Here is a 27491-nt window from a genome sequence, read left to right as displayed (position 1 = left end):
ACAATGGCAAAGAAAGCGTTTCTGAAGAAGAGCGATTTGTTAAAATCGAGTATAGATTTAAGCGCCAGGAAGTCGTTTCTGAAAGTATTTGTATGGAGCGTAGCCATGTACGGAAGTGAAACGTGGACGATAACTAGTTTGGACGAGAAGAGACTAGAAGCTTTCGAAATGTTGTGCTACAGAAGAATGCTGAAGATTATATGGGGAGAAGAGAAGTTTGTGGCACAACTTGACTAGAAGAAGGGATCGGTTGATAGGACATGTTCTGAGCCATCAAGGGATCACCAATTTAGTATTGGAGGGCAGCGTGGAGGGTAAAAATCGTAGAGGGAGACCAAGAGATGAATACACTAACAAGATTCAGAAGGATGTAGGTTGTAGTAGGTACTGGGAGATGAAGAAGCTTGCACAGGATAGAGTAACATGGAGAGCTGCATCAAACCAGTCTCAGGACTGAAGACCACAAGAAACAATGGGATCCGTACCCGAAAGTACTGGTAGAGGAAACAGAAAAGATCCAAAGAGCGGCAGCACGTTTTGTTGTACTCATTTAGTAACCGTGAAAGCGGCACGGAGATGCTGTCGAGTCCAGTGGCAGACGCTGCAAGACGGCGTTCTGCATCACAGTATGGTCTACTTTAAAGTTCAGAGAGCGCACGTTCCTAGAAGCGTCAACCAGTATATTGATTCCTTCTACTCGGGAAAACGCCATCAAGATAAAATTAGAAACGAGCCTGCACGCAGGCTTATCAGCAGTCGTTGTTCCCGAGAACCGCACGTGACTGGAACAGGGGGAAAATATTTTCGTATGGCATTGCTGGCCGGGAGGCCCATCCGAGCAAGTTCGGCCGCCGAGAGCGAGTCTTATTTTAGTCGACGCCACACTGAGCGACTCGCGTGCAGGTGATGAGGATGAAATGATGATGGAGACAACACAACACCCAGTCCACGAGCGGAGAAAATTTCCAACCCGGCCGGGAATCGAATCAGGGCCCGCTGCATGGGAGGTAAGCACGTTATCACGGTACTGTCAATATTTTTTTTCCAGTCTTTGATACCAACATAAAGTCATTCTAAAATGACAGGTTTCAGTCAGTAATGACCATCTTCAGATCTGTTCTACACTGTGTCCTAATGTGATAAAGCCGTAATGACATCGTCAAAACATATAAATACACTCAAGGTGTGTCTATTGATGAGAGGTTAAACTGGAAGCAACACATTGATGGTTTGCTGAAACGTCTGAGTTCAGCTGCGTATGCTATTAGGGTTATTGCAAATTTTGGTGATAAGAATTTCAGTAAATTAGCTTACTATGCCTACTTTCATTCACTGCTTTCGTATGGCATCATATTCTGGGGTAATTCATCGTTGAGTAGAAAAGTATTCATTGCTCAAAAACGTGTAATCAGAATAATTGCTGGAGCCCACCCACGGTCATCCTGCAGACATATATTTAACGATCTAGGGATCCTCACAGTATATAGATTCACTTATGAAATTTGTTGTTAATAATCCAACCCATTTCAAAAGTAATAGCAGTGTGCATAGCTGTAACACCAGGAGAAAGGATGATCTTCACTATGCAGGGCTAAATCTGACCTTGGCACAGAAAGGGGTAAATTATGCTGCCACAAAAGTCTTTGGTCACCTACCAAACAGCATCAAAAGCCTGACAGATAGCCAACTAACATTTAAAAATACATTAAAAGAATTTCTAGATGACAACTGCTTCTAGTCATTGGCTGAATTTTTAGATATAAATTAAGGGGGGGGGGGAACTTAAACACTACTGACACGCAATATTTTGTGTAATGTAAAATCTTGTACAGACATCTTTTATTAACCTGACACGTTCCACATCATTACGAAGTGTCGTATTCATGATCTATGGAACAAGTATTAATCTAATCTAATCAACAAATCGTCGACATGTAGAATTAAAATACGGTGTAAAATAGGCCGCATCGTCCACACTATTTTGCGTCACTGTACCTAACTTCAGTATGTTTTGTACAGTAACGCCAGTTGCAAAATGACTGTGTGGACAATGAAGCCTATTTTACACCATATTTTAGTTCTTCGTGACGATGCTTTGCTGTGTGTGTTTATATACAGTATTTTGACGACGCCATTACGCCTTTAGCACATTAGGACATGGCGTAGAGCAGATTAAAAATGGTCATTACTGACTGAAACCGGCCATCGTCTAAGAACTTTATAATGTGCTCCAAGACTGGAATAAAAAAACATTTTGAAAGCACGTTATCATCCAGCTCAGCAGGCGGACTGGAACAGGGAAAGGGTGAAATTGCACTGGTACACAAAATACCCGCCGCAACACACCGTAAGGTAGCTTGCGGAGCATATACGAACACGAAGACGTATTTCAAACTTCGTACCTTCAACGGTTCAAAGAAGCCGGAACACGGACCATTTGCAAGGAGGACACTGGCAATGCAAGAGTTAATACCATCTGCACATAATCCAGTAATAAACTGAAAAAAATCTTATGACTGCGTGTATATTATATATATATATATATATTCCTTACAATCGATTTCAGAATGACATGGCATCAGCCTCAGGCACTTAATACTGGAATCTACGTATTACACAACTGCAAACGTATGGCTCTGAGCACTATGGGACTCAACTGCTGTGGTCATAAGTCCCGTAGAACTTAGAACTAGTTAAACCTAACTAACCTAAGGACATCACACACATCCATGCCCGAGGCAGGATTCGAACCTGCGACCGTAGCGGTCTCGCGGTTCCAGACTGCAGTGCCTGGAACCGCACGGCCACTTCGGCCGGCTGCAAACGTATCATGTGCCCAAGAGGTATAATCTATCTCTAAACATATGTACTTACACCTCACCTTCTCCAACGTTAATGCGTGGACGCTGCCTCATGATTATATTATATACTTGCATGTACATAATGCATCGACTCTAGCATTAAGGGCTTGTGGGTGGTATCACATGGCCTTGAAATCGATTGCAAGAGCGGGGAGCAATACACATGGCATTTTGGGCAGAAAAACTATTGAGAAAGGAAAGAAACAGTTTTCAGTTTCCATAGTGACAAGCTTAGTAATTGAAGTTCCCATCTCCTCTGTCACAATGTAAGGAACAAAATCTTTTTCTCTTGTCTCAGGGCACACACATTCGACAAACTTGTGTTTGTGGTAATGCTTCGGGTTTGTTATTAACCATTACTGCGCCCACGTGCCGGTGAAGTTCTCGTGAACATTTCAGCGGCACTAGCCGCCAGATGTCTGCTAATGGATTTGGTTGAAAAGTTTTTTAACGCAACAAGTCCACCACCTCGCTGAATGCGGTGCTCTTACAGGCCTGTCGAAGTGAACAACGCTGTTTAAAAGCTCCCCTACCACATAGCGAGTGATCGCGCTATGGCCGAGAGGAATATGCAGGGTGTTTCAAAAAGAATGACCTATTTTCAAAGCTCCACATTTATTGATAAAAACATACGGTACTACAAACATGGACTAAATTAAAACACAGAAAATCTTGAAGTTTTGGCTATGCTACAAATGCTACCAGCGGCAGCACGATCATCATCTTAAACGATATGTAAATTCTTCGTAAGGTTTACACAATGTATATGCTTTTGCGGAAGTTACGGCGCCTGTTCTGTGTTCTTCACTACTACTTATGTCAAGAGGGAGATAAAGACACTTTCCTTCACATATCCTCACAAAATAAAATCGCGCGAGATTTTGTCTGGCGATTTTGAAGGCCACGAATGCAGTCCTGTGTCCTGGGGTTCCTTACGCCCTATCCAGCGTTGAGGCAGAGTGTCAGTGAGAAAGTGACGTACGTTGTTGTGCAGGTGTGGTGGAGCTCCATCCTGTTGGAAAATAGTCATCTGAGGCGTCCTGAAGTTGTGTAAAAAGCCAATTCTGCAGCATTTGAAGATGCTGGACAGGGCGCACGGGACCGCGATACACTGGCCTGTATTCTTGGCCTCAGACATGCGACTTTTTCTTGTGGAGATATACGAAGAAAAGTTTGTTCATCTATCCTTTCCCTCGTGACATAGAAGTAAGAACAGAGTAACAGACTACATAACTTCTGTAAAAGCAGATACACTGTGTAAAGTTATCGACGAATTTAGCTATCGTCTAGATGATGTTCGTGCACATAGCATTTGTAATACCGTAACTAAAGCTTTAAGATGATGTATTTTGCAGTGTACCTCATATCTGCGGTACGTTTTTATCAATAAATATGAAATTCTGAAATCAATCCATTCTTTTTAAAACACCCTCTAATGGGTTCCAGCTGTTATTTTAGCTAAACAATAAATACTGTTGTTCTTCAGTTTCAATTTCCACAGTCGGTAGCAACTTCCAGAAACACTAAACCAAAATAGTCTAATGGTGAAAAAATTGCACGCACAAATCGTCGGGTCGCAACAAGTGATTCGATAACAGCTGACCATTGGAAAGAAGTAGGGAGTGGAGGGCATGTGGGAGAACAGATTTATGCCGTAACTGCATTCAACACGAGCCGCGTTGTCAAAGAAGTGCGCAAAACGAAAAATGTACGTCTGCGCTTTAGAATTACATACTCTTACGATACTTTACTGCTTTCTCAGAGCAAAAACCTCAGCACAAACCTTGTTATTAAACATTTTTTAGTGTTCCTTGACCAGCCATGCAAGAGCGTTGTGGTTTCCACGACGAAGCCATGTCACCTTACCTGTAGTGCTGCATAAGTTTATTCAGTTCTACCGCTGAATCGATACCGCATGTCAGCGGAAAAACACCTTGTAAATTTCTTGTGTCTGAAACATTATGCATACTGGCTCTGTATCTCCCACAAGCAAGTTTCCGTTATCATATTACTTGCCATAGGAAGTGCCACGAGTTCGCGGCAGAGAAAGCCGACAGAAGTTGATCAAAACTTATTTCTCGGAAATACGAAATTACTTTGTGTCAGCAGTGCATGTCTGCATGGGGGCCATCAGTATTGGCGAAACTCTGTGCAGCTCTAAACCACTGTGTAATCAAATTATTACTGATTGAACAACCCAAGGGTGTACAGCCGATTCACAGTGTCCAGTGGGCACAGTACACTGGTGACCAGTCACATCGTCATCGTCAGGCGCGGTGACGTTAGTTCATCAGCGCTTCTGACGATAGTGACATGTCCGGTGGCCAAAACATTGTGCCCCGTTGGGCACTATGAACCGGAAGTACAACCGTGGACTGCTCGACCAACAAATAAACCGGGAGAAACTGCAATATCACAATAATAAATACTATTGTCATTGTTCATCGTTCTTGAGTGCACTGGAGTCGACGGAAACCTCGTTAATCCCTTTCTCTGTGCAACTGATAAACTAATGTACATACACCTAGGAAGGGGGCAGGACACAAGCATAACCACTTTAAGTACACAAAGGCTCTTTTTTTAATTAATAAGGAAATATCTTAAAATTTCGTAACAGTTGTATTGAGAAACGGTTGTGTACACTATAAAAATAAAAAAGCAACTGCCACAAATTAGTTACATATTTTTATTTGAAGATGCATCATAATGCATTCGAACTCTGAAAATTCATCTTCAGGAAAACGGCCATATAGTTAAAAAATCTTGTGATTTATTAGTGTTCTGCCCTAAGATGTAAAAACATGTGAGGTAAAGTGATAAAAACTGAAGACATTAGCAATCCACATTAAAGAGCTTTATCCTCAGTGAGTGTATAGTAATCAGGTGTGACAAGTTTTGAATATGCGTCGTGCAAACTAACATTTACTACATTTCATTTTCGTCGATTTTTTGCACAGCAGCAATACTACTGCAAGTGAAGCATTCATCAGGCACACCTACTATTCTTAAAAACAACGACTGCGTCGTCTGAAACATATCCATGTTGGTGTTACGTGCACAATTTTCACTAGGTTTCATGACAGTGCAATACAGTTTCTGCTCATATTAACCACAGCGTCTTGAACAAACCATAATATTATGCTTTAACACACAATAGTGCAAATTCATTATCAGACAGTTTGTTAATGACCACCACTTGCGATTGGTTGCTGCATGTCTGTTTTATGTATCACATAATTTGACCTGCGGTTGTGTTGCTTGGTTGTAACATTCAGTGCCTGCCAAAGTTTTTCAGCTCACTGTGACTGATGAGCTACATTTCCCTTCAAAAGTGACTTTTACTACTATACACCAACGATCCATCACGATTCTTTAAAAAACGAGACCTACCTTTAGATTACAAGCATGATAACGCAACGCAGTAGAACCCATACGATAACGCAACTGCAGCTAAATATAAAGTGAAATTAAAATTTCAGACATGTGGATCGATCGCTGTTACGGTAAGTAGTATTATGTAAATTTTCAGCCGGCTAAGAAACAAAACTTATCATTAACGTCCCATGTGAATATTGGCACGGGATGAAACTGCAGCGCACATTAAGTGTAACCTCTTGAGAATGCTTCGAAACGCATACATTTTCGTAGTATGGTCAACTCTGAGTAATAACTGTACACCTGAAGTTACTTACCTTACCCATTACAATGGTCATCGCTGGTTCAAACGTAAGTGTCCATACTTAACATTTCAGTCACCTAGAACAGTGACGTCTGTAACCTGCAATCAAGCAGCTAGGAAATATATTGTTTCACAATCCATGTTACACACTTCTAGAGGTGGTAGAGGCAACTTAGTACATGAAGTTTTATAATATTGGAACTCAGGTCCGGAAGTCATCCGACGACGCTACACAGCTCAAAGGTATAGGCGCCGTCACATGCAAATATGTGTACATATATATGGTTATTCCGTGATGATGTTACGAACTTAGAAGGATGATGAATAAAGGATAAATGTGTCAATATGGGGTAGCAGGGGTCTCTGTGCCGGGACTTAAAAAAACAGTTCAGTTATTTCTGACAGTGGAATACATGTACTGGTACGGTTGTTTCTATGCTTGTAGGGTAGGCAACTTTCAGAAGTAGTAGTATGGGCCAAAACAGAAAAAAAATATCTAGTGAACATGGGCTCTAAAATGCATACCTTAAAAAGGTAAGAGCAGTTGTTCAACAGGAAAAATTTGTTTCACAGTAGCGAAGATGAACAAGTACGCATAGCTCCTCAGGTATGCATTTTAGAGCCCATGTTTACTGGAAATTTTTTCCCTTGTTTTCGTCCATACTTCGTACTCCATATTACCACCTCTGAAAGTTGCCTACCCAACAATCACAGTTACAACAATACCAATATTTTTATTCCACTGCCAGATGTATCAGAATGATTTTCGCTGTAACTTTCGACTCGTTCGTACACGAACCAGGGGTCCTTACCTCAAATTGATACATTTATCCATCTCAATCAGCCTAGAAAGTTTGTAACATCATAGGGTCACCCTGTACATACAGACGGAATCCTTGGTAAAATAAAGCTTTATTTGCTGGCAGTTATAATCGAAACGGTTAATATCAGGCAACATAACACTAAGGCAGATGACTATAATTTCATTTCCATTTTTGATGATTATCGGTCATCTTTCTGCTTTCCGCATGTTAGGACACGGATGGCAAACTCACCTTCCCTAAGGGAGAAGTCATTCACAAATTTTGCCGACACAGAGGCTACCCCGCGACTGGGCGCACTTCACAAAGCGTTCGTAACCCTGGTTGGGAAGATTTTCAGTTACAAACATATTTCACATTGAAAACATGCGCTAATACCACTGTAAACACATCGCAGCAAATTTCCGTGGTTAGCATATGTTCACTACTTTGGCCTGAAAATCATCTCGAAAATATCCACCCTTAATGAACAACTGAATGAACCTGGGAACTAACGATAATGATATTCAGAATATCTGCAATGCAGATTTCGAGCCCGAATCACATTCCACACCAAAGTGAAGTCGCAGTTTCTTTGCGAAACGATGCAGTAGTGAGGAACATTAGATTTTAAACATCCCTTTGACTACGACGTCAGAGAGGTAGCGAAAGGCCTACTGGTGAAGTATATCCGCAGTGTCGTTTTCAAAGGAACTTCCCGGCATATGCCTCACATGATTTAGAGAGACAAGGAAATTCGTATGGACGGACGGGTTGCGAAAAGCTGCCCTCCCTGATACATTCCCAAGATGGGCACACATATGACAGTTCGTAGTGGGGGCGGAGGATCGGCTTTAGACCTGGGGGTATGGAATATTTTCAATGTTTTGGAAGACGAATGGTGACTTGTTACTAAGCATAAAAGAAGTTCCAGTTTAGACTCCAGCAATACCGACTTTTAAACCATTTTCGTTAAAAAGGCTGACTGCATTATATTTTTGACAGCAACCTTACTGTACACTGTGATACTCAAGGCTGTTTCGCATCCTACCAGTATCACGTTACTAAGCTGAGACATGGAGAACTGTCCTGCTATGAACATTTAAGTGGTCTATTACATATACCACCCAATTAATATGAAACGAACCACAGACATGTATAAATGATATGGTGAAGCTGAAGACTGCATCGAAAACAAATCTTCACTATGTTCTGGTAGTGTTACAGGACCTCTTGTAAAAAAGAGTGCACCGAAAAATCACTGAATTTTAACACACTGAACTTTATTTTAGTTTAATGATACAATAATAATTGGCAACATTCAATCGTAATTAATGTCCTACACAACTCAACAACATGGTTCGAGGGGAAGTGTTATCAGGTTCTAAAACTTCCCGTTTTAACCACATGAGATAAGTTTTACAACCTTATGACGAAGGCATTCTCTCTTGAAACGCGCTACCTAATTGCGAGAATGGTGAAAATTACTGTTGAATGCTAGCAATTATTACCGCAAAACAAACAATCGTTACCGCAAATCTGTAATAGCTAATATTAAATTAGTTTGATGATAGTGCACGAAGTATGTGAATACTGCAGTGGAGGAAAAAAGGTATACTGCGAACACACAAAAAATAAAAAAAGAAACGCGAATGAGCAAACCTCTTCCCTTTAAGATGATTTATATCTGGAATATCAGAATGCGATAGTTGACTGGCAATATGGGGTTACCCAGTCCACAAAGGAGATTGCTTACACATCACTCGTACGACTCATCCTAGAATATCGCTCAAGAGTGTGGAACTCGTACCAAATAGGCCTTACAGGGGATGTCTAACGTATTACAGAGAAGGGCAGCACGAATGGTCACAGGTGTGCTATATCTGTGGTAGACTGTCGCAAGGATGCTGAAGCAGCTGAACTGGTAGACTCTTTATGATATATACTACGACCCCCTAACTAATGCTCCCATGCGAATCGTGAGGACAAGATTATATTAATTACAGCACGCATGGAGGAATTTAAACAATCATTCTTCCCGCGCTCCATACATGAAAAACCGTAATAACTGACACAGTGACACGTACCCTCTGCCATGCACTTCACTGCGATTTGCAGAGTACAGATGTAGTAACTGATTGCAGTAATAAGAAACATTGTTTTGATGGAAAAATGTCTAAATTCGATCATCATATTTCCGGTTTACACTCAATGAATTACGTAAATCCGATGCTAGTGAGTCAGGAATCTATTTACGATGAGACATAAATTGAATTTTTCATCTGGGGACTATTTCAGTTATTTTACTTGTTTTAACAAACAATTATCTTGGGCAAAACACACGATGTCTGTTCTTCATTGTGTGCGGTATCAGGTATTCGCTCAACACACTCAAATCACTAACAGAATACTGAAATCAGTCTTTGTTAATACAAACTGCTATAAAATTGTCCAAAAAAGAGGAAACTACGATCAAATACCAAGTTAAAAATCTTAATTCAAAACAATATTCAGAAATCAAAAATGCACTGCTAATACTTAATTACGTTGGTGAGAATTTTGAAGTAGCTCTTTTTCTCGTAGAAGAAAACTGTTGTACAGTTTTCTGGAAAGAGTATTTACTGCTGAAGTAATTACTATTTTCAGTTTTTATGTTTGAAACTTTAACTTCGCTTAGCTCTTACGTTTCAATAAAACTGGTAAAAAATAAGTTTTTGCTGAGAGTCCCGCACTGAAAACCCACCGCGCGGTAAACTTTGTTCTCTACAACAGGCGAGACGGTGGTAAGTTATTTAGACACATTCACAACAAAAACAAAGGTACAAAAATTTTATTAAATCCAAACTCAACACTACCAAGTAAAACTTCATAAAGTCGCCTATGAAGAATTTTCTTCATATAACAGACTTCACCTTCCCCCTAGGAAAAAAAAAGGTAGAACATCTAATGGAAAAAGCGGCAAAGGACCCAGTTGTACCTATGGTTCTCGACCCACTTTTATCGTGTTGCTAGTCAAAGTCTAAACTTCTATAAATTCGCACGTGTTCGCATGTGTATCAATGTAACCAACGTGACAGCAAAATAATATGTATCAAACGAAATAGCATACATTGGATTAGTAAAAAGTTAATTACTAAGTGCCCATTAAAATAAGCACCAGCATTAACAGGTTATGTGATTAATAAGCACAGCTGTTCAGTAGTTTAGAGTTTTATATTTTCTAAGAAGTTGTGCTTCGTTTCCTTCACCCCACTTCATTGTATGAAACTACTGCCTCTATGGCCCTAGCCTCACGACACACGTATGTGCGCATTTGTATAGGTTAGCCTGCCAGAGCCTATGGCAACTACATTGTAAGGACATGAAAGAATCTTGTGGCTAAAAGCCAGGGCCAGCCTTGTCGAACATTTCCTAATCGTAAACCAATCATTTGATTCATATTGCGACGTGCAGTAACGGAAAGTACAACTACTAAGTTAAAAGTACCAAAGACACTGGAAATTAACGAGAATATGACACAAAAACAGTCATTATTCCACGTCCAAAATTACGAGTAACTTTTGCATCACGGAAGAACTGTGTAAGTACTGAAAAATCAGTTTCAAAAATGCCACTTTCTATTACATCTTTACCTTACTACCTTGTAACTTTAAAATAGCTATAACTTATCACTAAATACCTCTCTCTGCCCCACGACAACTTTTCTGCCATTGCGACACTCACTTGTCTCAAGATTGTAATGGTCTGTACACATCGTATGCGTCGTGTTTTGAAAGTACGAGGAGCAGCGTATTGTGTGTTGACGTCCAGCTGTGCCGCGCACCTGTGACTCTTATCAACTGTCAGTTACGTTAGTTATTCCCACGTCGTTCTCCGCGGCGCGGCGCAGCACAGCACATCTGCATTTAATGCTCCTTAAAACGACGGAACACGGTTAGCGCAGAAATAAATTTTGCAGCAAACATAGAAAGTTTATTTTTTGTCGCCTCTAACAACGTTGGCGAAAAATAAACACAAGTAATTCAATTTACACTTCTTTCACAGCCACAGTGGAAACTACCCGCTACCCTCACATGCGTTGCAAGGACATTTCTTTTCACCACGGCCTGTTTTGAGAATCTCCTATCAATCCTTCTAGTGGTGTACATAATGCTCATGGTTGATCACTGTATAAACATGAAAAGTTCTAATATTTTAAAACAAATTATATTTCCTTCAAACGTATCACTCAAACTGAGGCGGCTTACGTAAATAGATTCTCAAACGATACCTCACTAGATCTAAAGCGCCTGCGTCGCTAAAATAAAGGGAACGCAGCCGTTATGATAACATCAGATCATACATTGCGTCCAATAATCCCATAATGGAACTACCATCAGATGTGAAATGAGAGTGAATATAGGTTAACATAAGAGTCAGTGTAAAACACAAAATTGTCAAAATCTGCGTGCATAAAAAGTCAAATGCACGGCTACCTTTACAACTGTATTCCACAGTATGTAATTTACGGGCGTTACATGAAAGATCTATTTTTATTTTCAATATTTGACTGATTTTGCACCACATTGATATGTCGGAATTGAACAAGCTTGCCCTGTTAACAACGATGTGCCTCTGACATATTACGCATCACTTTTGCGTTGCAATTCTGAAGAAATTAAATCTTGTTGCCTACTAAGTTTTCGTTTGGGTAACATCCTAGGCAACGTCCTTCACCGTGGCTAAAGGTACAATGCCTCACTGTCAATTTTTGAATTAGCACCAGATTCATACTTACAAAGATAGCATGTACAAACAAGCAGTTAACTAGTACAGCTTCTTGCCAATTACAGCTGCGACATTATAGGAAAATAGCAGCCACAACACGGCTTTTGTGCAACTTCCTGCAGAAATCTACTTTTCTGCAATTACTTATGGTACTTTGTCATACTTGTCTATAATCTCAGAACTTCTGTATAATTTGTTGAAAAGCTGTTAGTAACTGCAATTTACACCATTAAAGCAATAAAACACTGCTAACTTAAAATTGTTAATCACAGGAAGTTTGGAGGCATAACCTCATCTTACAGGTGAGAGAGGCTTAAGGTGCACGTGCAAGCTCACCAAGAAAAGTACACAGCACAAAGTAATAATGCATTTCCATAGCCATTAACATTACAAGAAAGTCTAAATCCAAAACTGTCATAGGAAATACTGCACTATGTGTCTGAGGAATGCAGTGATTAATGTAGGTAAAGTTAATTGACTTCGTGAATGTTTTTACTGTACAAAATACTATTCATTCTGACCATCAAATTGGTTGAAGTCCTTTCATCAGTCTTACGTCACTTTCTTCTCAGAAGCATTCACTTGGGAGAAGAAATATTTGTACACAAAAATCCATTAAAGAGTATTGAATAGAGCAGTCACAGAATACAAATCACACTTGCAAAATATCTTAGCAACAGCCATTACAGAATGGTGCAATAACTTAAAACTGCATTCATTACTTCATCCCACAGTTTAAAACAATCAAGCCCCCACAAAGATTGATATATATTTTATAACATTTTCAATAAAATAAATAAAAATTTTCTGATAGTGCACCACATGATAGGTACATCACAGTACAGATATAAAGATTTAGACAGACTACCTGTAAGCAAGAAAATCTGTTACTTTATAACTTGTCATCAACTACACGAACTGACTCATTAACAGAAATACAAGGTCAACTCACCTGGTTAGATGCCAATTCCATGGAAACAACAAACGTGCAGTTTTCAATGCACTAGTGCCAACATCCAGTGTCATTCAGAAATGAAATCACCCACACAAGTGTAGCACTTATACATATGATCAGACCACACTGGACCAATATGTCACTTTCCCCTAACAAGCCAATTCCACTGTAACTACAGTAACAGCCCCAAGGTGATAAATATATGAATATTTTTGTATTTCGTCACATCTTCAATATTTGAATAAATACTGAAAAACAATCATCTTCACTTTAGCCAAATTTCACAAACTTAATTGTCCTGTCATCTTCCCCTAATACTGACAAGTCAATGCATTGAGAATATGACAGTTTGCTGAATTGTAAGAGATACAATATTTTTAATAAAAGCTAATACATAACTATCAATTCTAAAAAGGGCTTTCGAAGCATCCGATCTGAAAAGAATCCGTAACAACGTAACAACCATGACTTTAATATACTATCTAGTTTCTGCCAGTACTATTATCTGCCCCCCACCCAAAGAAAATAATCAACTGCATTCTTACCTATGTGCACTGAAAACACTATGAAAGTAGGTGAATGACGTTATAATGAAAAGCTGAAATTTTTTTGTTAAATATTCCTAGATCAAGAAACTAATAACCGACATGCAGTGTCATATACGTTTAAGAATACATTATACCATATAATAAAAATTTAAATATTTAGATATTAACAATAAAAGAGTTATGATACAGTGTGTGTGTTGTGCACAAAGACAGCTCAAACAAGAATTGACATCTAGCACACTTCATTCCTTTACACAGTATATGAAGAATGACGCAAGTACAAAATTCAAATTCTGGGCCATAATGTTAAAATCTCTTGTCCTGCATGTCTATCCTTTTCCCAATGCCTCCACTGACAGATAGTTTTATGCATTGTTTTTATTATCTCTATTCCATCAATATTTGGAAGTATTGTATTAAACTGTGTGTGACACTTCAATTCGTATGGTCAACTTTAACATCTGATTAATTTTTATGCGTGCGAGCCAGCTGAACTTTGAAAACAAAAAGTAAATGCATGAATTAAAACTGACATTTCAACAGCCCAACATATGAGTAAAACAAATCAATTATTCTGTCATTTGTAAAATAGGAGATTCCATCAAGTGTATAAGCAAATACTAGCCTAGCCCAGTAATGTCTACACAAATACTCTCACCATGAACAGAAAAACACAAGCATCTTTCATTTTTAGTCTTAAGTGGCAAACAACAAAAACACAACAGCCACCAGATACCAAAAACACAGTGACAAAAAAATTGTACTTCATGCCACACAAGAAGAACCTTATTTGTTGCCATTGTGGAAACTACAAGCAAAGATTTTCTAATAGCAGCATAATGGTAGTAGTATCATTAGATCATATACTAAATAGTGTTTCATTTGAACTATTCCTCACATACACCTCTGTCAGTCGTATGCGACATATGCTACTAATATAAGAGACTACAACAACATTATTCTCTCTGATTTCTTCAGACAAGTTTACACCACGTTGTCTAATGTCGTGTGAGTATAAATTCATTTTGTATGGGTCTATGATAACAAGGCACTATGGATAAAAATAAACACAAAAACTTTATAAAAACCATGTATTAAAACATACTTTGTTCTTTGTTACACAATTAAAAATCTATGCATTCTGCCATCATCAAAGTAACATGTAGATTTTGAGTCCACATTAATTTATGCTGGCTAATATTACAGTAATATCCAACACATTTCACTACTATTTACATACAATGTTCTTATTTTGGTTGGAAAAAAGAATACTGACAACACAGCAGTTGAGCTAACAAGGCTATTAACCTGCAAAGATGATATGGAAATAACTTTACAAAACGTTAATTGTTAATGACAGTCCTGAGCTAGTCAGAAGAAAGTTTTGATATAAAACTCTGTACCAACTATAGAGTATACAGACCATTCCTTCACTCTTTTGCAGATAAAACTCTACCAACACAAAACAAATTAGAGATTCATTAATAAGCTATATAAATCCACATGTCCCCATGTTTGGCCACCAGGAGTAGACAGCTTGGAAAAGGTTTAGTTACAAGAACTCAACACTGTGGTAAAAGTTTTTGATCTAGAAGATCAGAAAAAAAACAACTAGTTAATTAGTGGCATCATCCTGTTTGTAGTATTTTCTCATGAACAGCTCTTAACATGTGAAACAGCAGCAAAGGGAAGAAGCTAACTACACTCAATTATTCAACTGACAATGCATTACATAAAGATCTGGCAATAAAAAATATATATACAATGAAATCCTAACATTAACAAATAAATTATTATAACTCAGCAACATAATATTGTAGAAACCTTTTAAAGTATGTAATGCAACATTATACTAATATTAGTTCAGTTCTCTTTGGTAGCAAGTAGGAAAATATTTCAATCATTTTCCTTCATCAAGACTTATTTATAAATTAACCCAATATCACAATTCAATGCAAAACCTAAAAATCTGACTAGCTCAATCAATATGTACATACAAACAACACTTCTAGTGCTGGACTACAGCAGTAAAGAGCTACAACAATTCAAGTTACATCACTGCTGTGTTTTCAGTATCAGACCAGTCTTTCCCAGCCTCAACTGCGTTAACTGGCTCACATAAAGCCCATTACAAATTGCACCTCCCACAAGAACGTAAAAATGATTTATTTAGTTCTAAATTTTAAAAATCATTTCATATTCAAAATCTGATATGGTACAACCCTTTCCTTGTATACCTACAAAATCAGACGGATTCACTGTATGTGGCTGCAGTGCAAAGGAGGTTACAAATTAATAAATAATCACGCATAAAAAAGTCAGGGCATTTTCAACAAATTGTTCTGCTGTCTACTTTCATATTATATACAAAACGTGCAACACTTTAGGAATATATACGCAGACAAAAATAACAAAGCACTTTCGAAAGTGGACCCAACCTGATTTTTTCCTTTTTTACACATTATAACCTCCTACCATTCTGTTCGCACAAGTAGGACTTTTGTTTGCTATAGTAACTGTGAATAGATAGATATATGTTTTACAATACCAGCCATTAATTATGTCCTCACTTCACTCTTGTATTTACATTCACGGTAAATATCACAAATTAAACATGATTTCAGTGCACTCCCACACATAGAAAAAAAGAAGTTTCGCTTTTAACCACTAAGTACATATGATGGCTCAAAATTTAATTTAAATCCGAATGTAGGTACATACTGAATCATTTTTGATATATCCATGAACAAGTACCATACTTCATGGTTCTGTCACAAAACAGAGATGACATCCTCGCAGAAACTAACAGCCTACTGTAGAAAAGAACGATTCAAGATAAATGCAAAAATTGCATATACAACCGGTTTTATGAACAAGGAATTCCAAATGATTATTCACATCAAAGGATAACAGTCTAAAAGCTAAGACTCGGCACCATAGTTATACAAACAACTCTGCTCTCACTAAATATGCTGTCTGTACACAACGGGTACGTGCTTAAAGTATCAAATTATATGTAAAATTCAGCACCAACTATAAAAATGTAGGACGTTAGATTGATGTGCACTGGTAATAGTGCAGCACCATCAAATGTGGCACAGTGACTGACACTGATTAGGCCAGGCTGAATCGATGTAGTGAATCACCTCAATAAAATTCAGTGAATGAAATATGACTATATAAAAATTAAATAGAAAATATTTCAATGTGACTGCTCGTGCAGCGGATGTGTGCACACTTACTGAAACTTCCACAGTGTAGAGTACAATGGAGTAAAATACTGCACACCTAAAAATTGTGGCCAACTGGGTTTTGAAGCAGCACTTGTGGAACCTGCTACATTCGCAAGAATGGATACCACCAGACACATAGGAAGTGCAGGATGAAACACAGAGCGTCATCTTTGTATCAAAAACCAACGTTTTGCATTGGAATCAAGTTGCATAATTTACAGCAGATTAACAGTAGACTGCTTACACACATTTAGGCTGCTAAAGAAATGTAGTTTCTACCTTAATACACTGCGGGTATTTTCAAAATAAGCGATAATCTTTTTGTAATATCTGCATAACCCTTACTACAGCCCCGCAGAGAGCAAACATAGGGCTTCTGTACAATGTCTAAAAGGCATAAATTTACAAATCAAAGGAAAACATGGGAAACACTGATTTAATTTCTAAGGAAATACACGTATGTAATACACACCAAAAACAACGACAACGATCTAAAAAGTTGGCCAGTCAAGTGGAACAATACCAGTTTCAAATGCGATGTAGGCCCTAATTGTAATTCTGCATCACTTTACAATTCTGTACACACCATATATCGTCAGTCGATATGACGTTCCTTACAGAACAGTGCAGCAGCAGTAGCTCTTCTTTTCTTTTTCGGGGCTGAAATTCATTTGCCTGACTATTTCGGCAAACATTTCATTGACATTTGTCCTGTTTTTGGCACTTGCTTCCACAAATGGGCATCCCCACATCTGCGCTAAACCACTACCTTCACTCGTCGCTACCTCCCTCTGGTGCTCGAGGTCTACCTTATTTCCTACCAGTAATATAGGTACTTTTTCTGTCCCTTTAACGCGAGTGATCAAGTCCTTCATTGTTTTGATGTCTTGGAACGTTTGATGGTTTGTCAGGCTATACACCACAACAAACCCTTGTCCATTCTTGATGTACAGGTCGCGCATACTCGCGAACTGTTCTGTACCGGCTGTATCCAGAATTTCCAGCACACACGGCGAATTGTCGACTTCTATTTCCTTCCTGTAGAAATCTTCAATCGTAGGATCATATTTTTCCATGAAACAACCAGACACGAACTGGACGGTGAGAGCACTTTTGCCAACCCCGCCCGAACCGAGGACGACAACTTTGAACTCGCGCATTTCGGTTCTTTCACGGTCAGAGATTCCTCACACAAATTGAAAACTGCACACTACTGACCAAAATCTCTCACTGAAACGCTAATAACACTCGAAAAGAATTTAAGCCACCAGGAACACGAGCCATCGCACACTTAGCTCTTCACTCCTGTCGCCATCTTACAAGACTGATTTTTGCAGCACAATGCAGCGCCGCTTGTGGACTTTCGACAGTCAACGCGCACATTGGATGACACCTAGCGGTCTCTAGCGGTGAATTCAGTAACTGCTAGAGCGGATATGACGATTCATAGATCGCCACCGCTTCACATAGTAAACATCAGAGTACTCTAGTGGCAAATGTAGAAAGTGAATTACTGTGGCTGTGACGTATTGTCACGTGACCGTGTACAGTGCGGATTGCATCATCATAATAAGCAGAAAGATACGGAGGTGTCTGCGATTTGTTTGTAAAGGTAGGAAAGTATTTATTTCGCCCTTTGGCTCCCAAGTGATAATTAATTACCACATACTTATTATAACGCTTTCTGCAATTGTCTAATCATTTATTGTATTATGTTATAATTAATATCAGATTCGTCAATCTCTGTTTGCTTTTCTCTCTGTAGCAGATGACACTCCCAGTAACATTAGCGTATGCGGCCTACCGTTTCCCTGCTTAGTGTAACTTTGTAACATGTGTGTAGAACATAATATGGTAGCGTACAGGTTGCGTCAAAATGTAATCTAGGAAGAGCTAAGTGTAGAGATTTTTTCTCTTTATCAAACCAACGTCTAGAGTTAGAGTTGTGCATATTTCCATTCGCTTGTGAAAAGTATTGCTTTACTCCCTCCTTGACATAGTGTAGCACTTGTCTGAAGTAGCTTCGTAAAAAGAATATTAACGAGCGAACCAACATTTGCATAGATCCTCTAAGCTTACACAAAGTTAAATAAATACGATCAAGTTCGCAGATTGGTATCAACTAAGAAAGCGTGCAAATTAATATAGTTCATTGTACTATTGTAATTATATTTACACAGTGTCAATATGAAATATTACGGACCTACTCTGTTCACCTAGAGATTGTCGTCATAAACGTGAATAATTATTGACGCCCTAACTATTCCAAGAAAGAATTTTTAAATAACAGTAGTTCACCATGAGTAAATTTTCACCATTTGTGAAAAAGGCTATCTGTTGTTACTAAAATTTTTTATCGTTGCATTTCGTGTGGAAACTGTTGCTCAGACTTTTCTCCTCGTGTGAAAACTCAATGTTACTGACACGAAAGACTGTCATGCGTAAGTACTGTATGCTACTACATACAGCACTAGAGCCCTTGTATGTGATTTAAAGTTGGTTTAAAAAATATCCTGTGTGATATGAATTCTACCTTTGTGCCCCACATATCTTAGCCTCTTCTTGTGAGTATGTGAAGTATTACACATGTTGGGCATACAAATAGTGGTGCTGAGTTTCTTTAAAGTAAAGTGTCAAGCGCTTTTTTTATTCTGAAACATTAAAATGTCCTTTCATAGTGTGAATGTAATAAAATGAAAAATAAATCTATAATGTCTGTCTAAGGCATCTATACTACAAAAAGATATATTTGATTACATGAAGAAATGTTTCGTAAATGCATAACAGTGCAGAAATGATGTAGGTAGTGTTCAGTATTTTATCAGTTTCTTTCTAAATTAAGAACTAGATGGTTTTCATTGTTTGAGTTAATGAACCGTGCTTACCCTTTAAACAGCTTCATATGTGACTGTGGTTATTTCTGGGCATTCATTGCAAACATATGTTAAGCAAACTGTATGACCACCACCATTGTGACACTCACCCATTTGTTATGTTTTTATTGTGAGTTGAGCAGAGCATAGAAAAGTTACATATGAAGGACAACATGTCACTGACCTTACTCTGCATGTAAAGAACATAAACTCAACGAAAACATTGTTGTGGGAAACACAAAAAAGTCAATTGCAGTGGAACTGCTGTTTACATAACATTTCTGAAGAGATGAATGCAAGTAAAAGACTTCAGAGAGCAATGGAACTGGTGCTAAATGATAAGTGTTCAATGTGCTTCAATACATCTGCTGTAGCCCAATGTAGTTTGTATTTATGAAAAACTTTAGGGAATTGCACAAGCTAGATTACTTTTCTTCCAATTTTGAACCACAATGAAGATTCTGTAATAGGTTAGGCATTCATGTTATTATTTTAAGTGAGTTTTATTGCAACACTGACAGGAAAGGTAAGTGCAAAAGTCAGTTGTTCAGATATTGTTATGAGGGATCACATTCGGATGAAGATGTGCCCACTCACATGGCTTACAGTCTTCAAGACTGGTATTATGAGCAAGAGGGTGAAGTAACATGTCCTCCCACATAGGTAGATTTGAATATCATTGTGGGCTGTGTTATATATATTTTTGAAGGAACTGTAATTGTGTGTGTGAGAGGAACGGCATAAAATTGTGTGGATTGCCAGCCAGGTTTGCTCTGGCTGTATTGGATGTTAAAGCTGCCCTTACACCATATTAGTTGTTTTGTTAATAGTATTTTTTTCTAATTCTTGTATCTTCAGTATCTGTCCATCAAGTGTAAGCAGTCAGAGCCAGGTGACAACACCTTAGAGATCAAATGAGTTATGATGGTATACGGCTCAAATTACATTAGGAATTAAAAACAGATTTATAGTAGATAATTTTCAAACTCAACCAGAAAAGAATTTTCTCAGCAGATAACACCATGTGAAGAGATTAGGTTGCAGCCCATCACATCTATAAGTCAGAGGATTATAAGAAGTTGTGTGGCCATGTAATCAAAGATAAGAGAGAGACAGTAAATTAATACATAAAGGAAAATACACTCAATGTGTCATTAAATTAGTTTATCACTAAAAGTACCATTCCAGCCACATTTCTGAATAATGTAAAAGTGAGGTAAGTGTGCAAACTTTTCAAGATCGGATATTCATAAGTATCATAACATGTAATCTCTAAACCACTACTGAGTTAGTTAGTTATGTGTTCCATTGATCAATAGCACGGGAAATCCATTAAGATGTGGAACATGTCAAATGCACAAGAAATGCACACAGGAAACAAGATTGGTTTTTTTTTTTTCATTATAGTGTTAAACCTAAATATTTCTATTATCTATCACATTCTCTTAAATGGCACAAAATGCATATGTTATGTCTCCAGATTTATTTACTCATATTCAAGAATTGATCTATGGTATAGAAGCAGTTGTCAAGGAGGTATGATTACAATTTGTTTTTGAAACTATTACTGCTGTCTGTCAGACATTTTATTTCACCTGGTACTTTATCAAAAAGTCTTAAAGAAGCATATTTTCCCCCTTTCTGTGCCAAAGATAGGTTAAGTAAAGGATGGTGTAGGTCTTTCTTTTTTCTGGTATTGTAATCATGAATGTCGCTGATTATTTTAAACTGGTCCATGTTGTTGAGAAAAAATTTCATTATTGAGTAAATGTACTGTGAAGCAGTTGTAAGAATTTGTAACCTTTTAAACAGATGCCTAACCTTTTAAACACATGCCTACAAGCTTACTAATTTCTACATCCTCAAAATTGGCAATTATTCTGATTGCAAAAGTTGCTGAACCTAGTCGCTTTAGGAGATCCAAAAATGACTTTTCCAATTAAGATTCTCATCTATATGTACACCTAAAAACTTAGCATACTCTACCCGGGCTACTGACTATGACCCCACACATTATTCTAACTACTTTCTTTAAAGCAGTGAATACCTTTTGCCTAAGTGTTGAGTTGCCCCAGAATATTATTCTGTATGACATCAGAGAGTGGAAGTATGCAAAGTATGTTAGCTTACTAATTTCTACATCCTCAAAATTGGCAATTATTCTGATTGCAAAAGTTGCTGAACCTAGTCGCTTTAGGAGATCCAAAAATGACTTTTCCAATTAAGATTCTCATCTATATGTACACCTAAAAACTTAGCATGCTCTACCCGGGCTACTGACTTCTTTTGATGTGTTATGTTTATTGAAGGAATTATACTTTTTGCAGCAGAAAATTGGATGTACTGTGTTTTTTCAAAGATCAGAGCAAGCCCATTCGCAGAAAACCAATTAATAACTTTTCCAAAGACCTTATTTGTATCATTTTCTATCGGACTTCCTTTTACTGGATTAATAATTTTGCTTGTATTGTCAGCAAAGAGTGTCAGTTCAGCATCTTGTTTCACATAAGAAGGGAGGTCGTTCACATATATCAAGAACAGGAGGGGACCCATGATCGAACCTTGTGGAACACCTAATGTAATTTCACCCCAGTTAGATGAAGTGGCAAACTCCTTTGAATCACTTGAAGCATATAAAGAGACTTTTTGCTTCCTGTTCTGTAGATATGACTTAAACCACTCATATGCTGTTCCATTTTTACCATAGAATTGTAATTTCTCGGACATAATGTCATGGTTCCCACAATCAAATGCTTTGGATTAGTCGCAGAATATTCCTACTGGTGACATTTTACTAATTAAAGACTCTATTATATGAACAGTGAAATTGTATATATCTGTATCAGTGGAACAGCATTTCTGAAATCCGAACAGTGATTTTCTAAGTATCCCATTACTGTTGACATGACTAAACACTCTTGAATACATTACTTTCTCAAAGATTTTTGAAAATGCTGTAAGTAAGGATACTGGCCGGTAATTATTGACATCTGTAGTTTCCCCCTTTTTGTAGAGAGGCTTGACAATGGCATATTTTAATCTGTCTGGAAAAATATCCTGAGTCAGTGATGCATTACATATGTGACTGAAAACATCAGCTGTGATTGCTCCACATTGTTTTAATAACTTGTTAGAGATGTCATCTACTCCAACTGATTGTTAAATACATTGGCTACCTGTGTACTCTTGGTTATGATGGTCTCATTCTCTTCACTCTGATCAGTGACTAACTTAATATTCAGGTGTTCTTATTCTTTGTGCAGGAGCAGGAAGCAGACATGTCATATCAACCCAGTGGACAACCTGGTTATCCACCACCATACTCTGGTATGACTAAATAACTATTCCTTATGCTAAGACTATTTAGATGTACTCCTTATCTGGGTTTCTTATTTCTGAGTGATGTAGTAGAAGTTAAACAACTTAACAAATTTTATTCTGCTACTGAATTCATACTAGTTGTGTAAGAAATGTATATAGGTAAGAGATTAATTAAAATATTTAACACCAGTCCTCAGAAACTTAAATTTGACTGCATATGAACTTCACTTCATTTATGGGAATTCTTTCATATCTTCCATGTTCAGTTTAATCACTCATTCACTCCCTCATTCCCTCATACTGTCTAGATCTCATCAAGGAGTAGCACTTTTAGGGCTGAGGAATGAGTAAAGATGTACATCAACAAAAGGCATACAAACATGATCTTTTAACTATGTTGACAATGAACTGTCACTATACTGCCTCACACTTTCATTCTCATGTCAGCTAAATTTAATGAAATAAATTAAAAAGAAAGCTGCTACATTGAAATAAGCTCCTGTTTACCTCCTATTAGTAGCTTGATATTCTCTGTGTATGTCACTTTTTTTTTCCAAAGAACACTATTGTGTCTGTAATTATTGGTCATAGTTACAGTACATCACTATTAGTCATGAAGATTTACAGGCAACAGAAAGAGGGGCTAATCATGTTTTTATTTTTCTCTTGAGCAAGGCTGGGTTCCTATTTTCTTGCTTCATGTTAGATTAGAAATTAGAGGAGGTACCTTTACACCAGAGTACATAACTCCTATCTGAACCCTAGAATGGGAAGCAGAGCTTACATGAAAATTATTTTTGTGTCTTCTATTGTGATTTTATAGTTCACAGTACAGTAGACGTAAATTTTTATTGTCAGCAGCAATAACCATCAAGGAGTAAATCTACTGAGAACTGAGTGTAAGAATTCAAAAAATCTTAAAAAGGATTCTGCAAGATGATGGCAATCCTCTTTGCACAAAGTTGTTACTGTTCAGTTCTATTAAATAAATATGAGGATATGTTGAAAAGAAAAGCCTCCAGATATTTTGTGTGATGACTCTTAAATCTCTTTAAATAAAACATTATTAATGTTCTACATATTTATTTCTCAACATAGTCCCATGGTGACAAACACTTTTCTCCCAACAAGAGACCATTTTGTTGATACCATTAGTGTAGAATGTATGACTTCTTCATAGAGCCATAATCTCACCTCTGCTTGTACTTCTTCATCACTATCAATGTGACGTTCTCAAATATTTTCTTTAGGTTTTGGAAACAGATGAAAATTGAATGGGGCCAAATCAGGACTGTGTGAAAGATTATCGATGATGTTGAATCCAAGGTATCAATGTGTTGCAGATGTCGCAGCACTCATGTGTGGACTGGCATTGTCATGCAGCAGGAGAGGGTGCTCCATGTGTGGATGAACTCTTTGCATTAAAAATGCTGTTACAGCATGCTGCTTCTCACACACCAATATTGTTATGTGACACACCGTAATAAAGTTAGTTTTATTTAAAAAAAAAATTAAGAGTTTTCACATGAAAAATTCGGAGGCATTACTTTTCAGCATACCCTCATAGTTGATTTGCTTATGCTGCATTGCCTCAGGTGATAATTCCACTGGTTAATACAAAATATGCCTGATTGTTTTAAGGCACTGAGTGATGCTTCTAAGGACAAAACATGCTGAATCGAACTCCTGGATTAGTTGTCTACATACTGACTGCATTTTAAGTTGTTGGGTCCCAAGGATCTTGACAGAGTGTGTTTCATTTAGTGTATGACCATTATACGTGTCTACTTTCGGTACTAGGTAATATTTGCATGTACAATATCATATAGTATAAGTCTTTGTGAGACTAAAACTTCAATTTTTTTGCTGTGATCCAGGCGTTGGCCTGTTCTGCTATCAATTGAGCAATAAAAGTTTGAGTTACGATACTTGATTAGTGTGCTTGTATTCTGATCTGCTATCTAAAGCCATTGAAATATTGGTTATATAGGTTAAGAAATGGTCCCAGTACCAATCCATGTGAGATCCCATATGTAATGTTCCCCATCCTGAGGTTAGTTTCATGCCTGTGATACTGAGACAGTCTGCTTTCTGCTACGTAGGGAGGATTCCACCCATGCAAGCGGTACACCACTAATGCCATAACATTTCAGTTTGCCAAATAGAATTTTATGATGCACAAACTGAAAGGTTTTGCCAAATCACAATTACTGGCAGGATATTTTTTTCTTCTTTAGCTCTGCCAGGGCTTCATTTGTGAGGTCAAATGTTAGTTGCTCCATGGAAAATTCTGTATTAAAATCAAACTGAGAGGCAGTTAATAAGTTGTTCTCCAAAAAATGGATTAGCATTCTATCAAACGACACATTCTCAAAATAAGGAAATACATCCCAAGTCACTGACTGATCAAAAAGTTGGCTTAAGGGTAATCCTATAAATACTGATAAAGGTATTAATATAAACCTATAAACACCTCATAACCAGGTAAATTATTACTTTTTAGCAATCCAGTGAATTTTTTAATCTCTTTAGGGGTGGTTCATGCAACATCTGCACAAGAAGAGATGGCCTTAGGCTATCCATTGGCCAGGTGTTACCATTACCTTAGCACACTCAGGTGATCTTGAAAATTAGGTTGATTAGCTAATCTAGACATAGTATTCAAAAATACATTGCTATATAAACTTTTTTCAGGAATTGCACACACCACTTTTGTAGAATCTTCTTTTATTTTCGTGCATACAACACTAAAACACATAGTTAGTTATTAAATTTTTCAAATAAAAATATTTACAGAAAACCTATGTTCCACACTTTAGCATTCACGATGTCATTAATGTAAATTCATTTTAAAGGTGGGCCCAACTAAACATGTAGTCACAAGTGCATAGAAATATATTACTCATATAAAATGATCTGTTGCCCATGTGTTTATGTGTAAAATAAAATTAATAAGTTAGTAGCTGTGAGTACAAATTAACATTAACTAAGTGATGACTGATCAAGTGCTCAGCCTTCGCCCCATCCTCCACCCCTCCTTCACCACAACTGGCACCTGGATGGAGTGCAGCCTGTCTCTGTGTACAACTAAATCCAATGACTCAGAAGCTTCATTTGTCTTTTTAGTAGTTTTCATACAGAAAAATTCATGAAGGCATACAGTGTGGTCAAGTTTTACACAATAATTAGTTACATAAATGGTACAGAAAGTAAGGAGCTTGCTTAACTACTAAAAGATGATTTATATAATTACATAAGAAAAACATATATTTTAATGATTAGTTTCTAAGAATTATTGAACTGAATCAAATTCATTTTATTTTGGGCAAGTTTTGAAAAGTCCATTATATTTAGTTAGTGGTACTTAATGATCTAATTATGCTAACTTTATGAACAATTTTATACTTAAGCAGTTACAGTTATTATTGATCATAGTAGATCTTAAAGAAGGCAACAGCAACAAATAAAACTGTTTCTGGTGTAGTATGCATGAATATCACACCATATTTTAAATTTCCAAAAATTTTGTCTGACTTATATTGAAGCACCAAAGAAACTGGAATAGGCCTGCGTATTCAAATACACAGATATGTAAAGAGGTAGAATACACAATCAGCAATGCCTATATTAGACAAAAAGTGTCTGGTACAGTTGTTAGATCAGTTACTGCTGCTACAATGGCAGGCTCTCAGGTTTAAGTGAGTTTGAACACGATGATGTTGTCAGCACAAGAGCGATGGACACAGCATCTCCGAGGTAGTGATGAAGTGCGGATTTTCCTGTACGATCATTTCACAAGTGTACCGTGAATATCAGGAATCCAGTAAAACATGAAATCTCTGACATCGCTGCAGCTGAAAAACCTGCAAGAATGGAACCAACGTAGACTGAAGAGAATCACTCTGTGTGACAGAAGTGCAACCCTTCCACAAATTGCTGCGGATTTCATTGCTGGACCATCAACAAGTGTCAGCATGCAAACCATTCAACAAAACATCATTGTTATGGGTTTTTGGAGCCGAAGGCCCACTCTTGTAGCCTTTATGACTGCACAACACACAGCTTTACACCTTGCCTGGGCCTGTCACCACCAACATTGGACTGTTGATGACTGGAAAATGTTGCCAGGTTGGACGAGTCTTTTTCAAATTGATCAAGCAGATGGATGTGTACGGGTACGGAGACAACCTCAAGAGTCCATGGACCCTGCATATCAACAGGGGACTATTCAAGCTGGTGGAGGCTCTGTAATGGGACGGGTGTTTGCAGTTAGAGTGATATGGGACCCCTGGTACATCTCGATACGACTCTGACAGGTGACACATACATAAGCATCCTGTTTGATCACCTGCATCCACTCATGTCCATTGTGCATTCCAGTGGACTTTGGCAATTCCAGCAGGACAATGTGACACCCCACATGTCCAGAATTGCTATGAGTTCCTCCAGGAACA

At 37.8% G+C, this 27491-nt stretch overlaps 2 protein-coding genes across 4 annotated transcripts in view; one reads left to right on the top strand and one right to left on the bottom strand.

Moving 5' to 3' along the window:
- Positions 1-14684: 14684 nt before the first annotated feature.
- LOC126161950 (ras-related protein Rap-2c) lies at positions 14685-18180 on the bottom strand. The gene has a single exon (XM_049918131.1). It carries the CDS (start codon positions 18001-18003, stop codon positions 17458-17460), a length of 546 nt encoding a protein of 181 aa, XP_049774088.1. The 5' UTR covers positions 18004-18180; the 3' UTR covers positions 14685-17457.
- A 154-nt stretch (positions 18181-18334) lies between these two features.
- The window catches only part of LOC126161949 (phospholipid scramblase 1), a 157632-nt gene continuing 148475 nt past the window's right edge, over positions 18335-27491 (top strand). Inside the window, exons 1-2 of one of the 3 annotated variants that reach the window (XR_007534976.1) lie at positions 18335-18455; positions 22980-23043. Coding sequence is in view for 2 of the 3 variants with exons in the window: in XM_049918129.1 (XP_049774086.1) it covers positions 22995-23043 (49 nt within the window). In the remaining variant the exon portion in view is untranslated. Of the gene's footprint in view, positions 18456-18677; positions 19285-22979; positions 23044-27491 lie in introns of those variants that run through there. The other 2 variants (XM_049918129.1, XM_049918130.1) reach the window with 2 other exon arrangements.

Source organism: Schistocerca cancellata, chromosome 2 (genome assembly GCF_023864275.1).
Source record: "Schistocerca cancellata isolate TAMUIC-IGC-003103 chromosome 2, iqSchCanc2.1, whole genome shotgun sequence".
Taxonomy (NCBI): Eukaryota; Metazoa; Arthropoda; class Insecta; order Orthoptera; family Acrididae; genus Schistocerca; species Schistocerca cancellata.
Note: the sequence above shows the minus strand (reverse complement) of the source record. Positions and strands in the feature narration are given on the sequence as shown.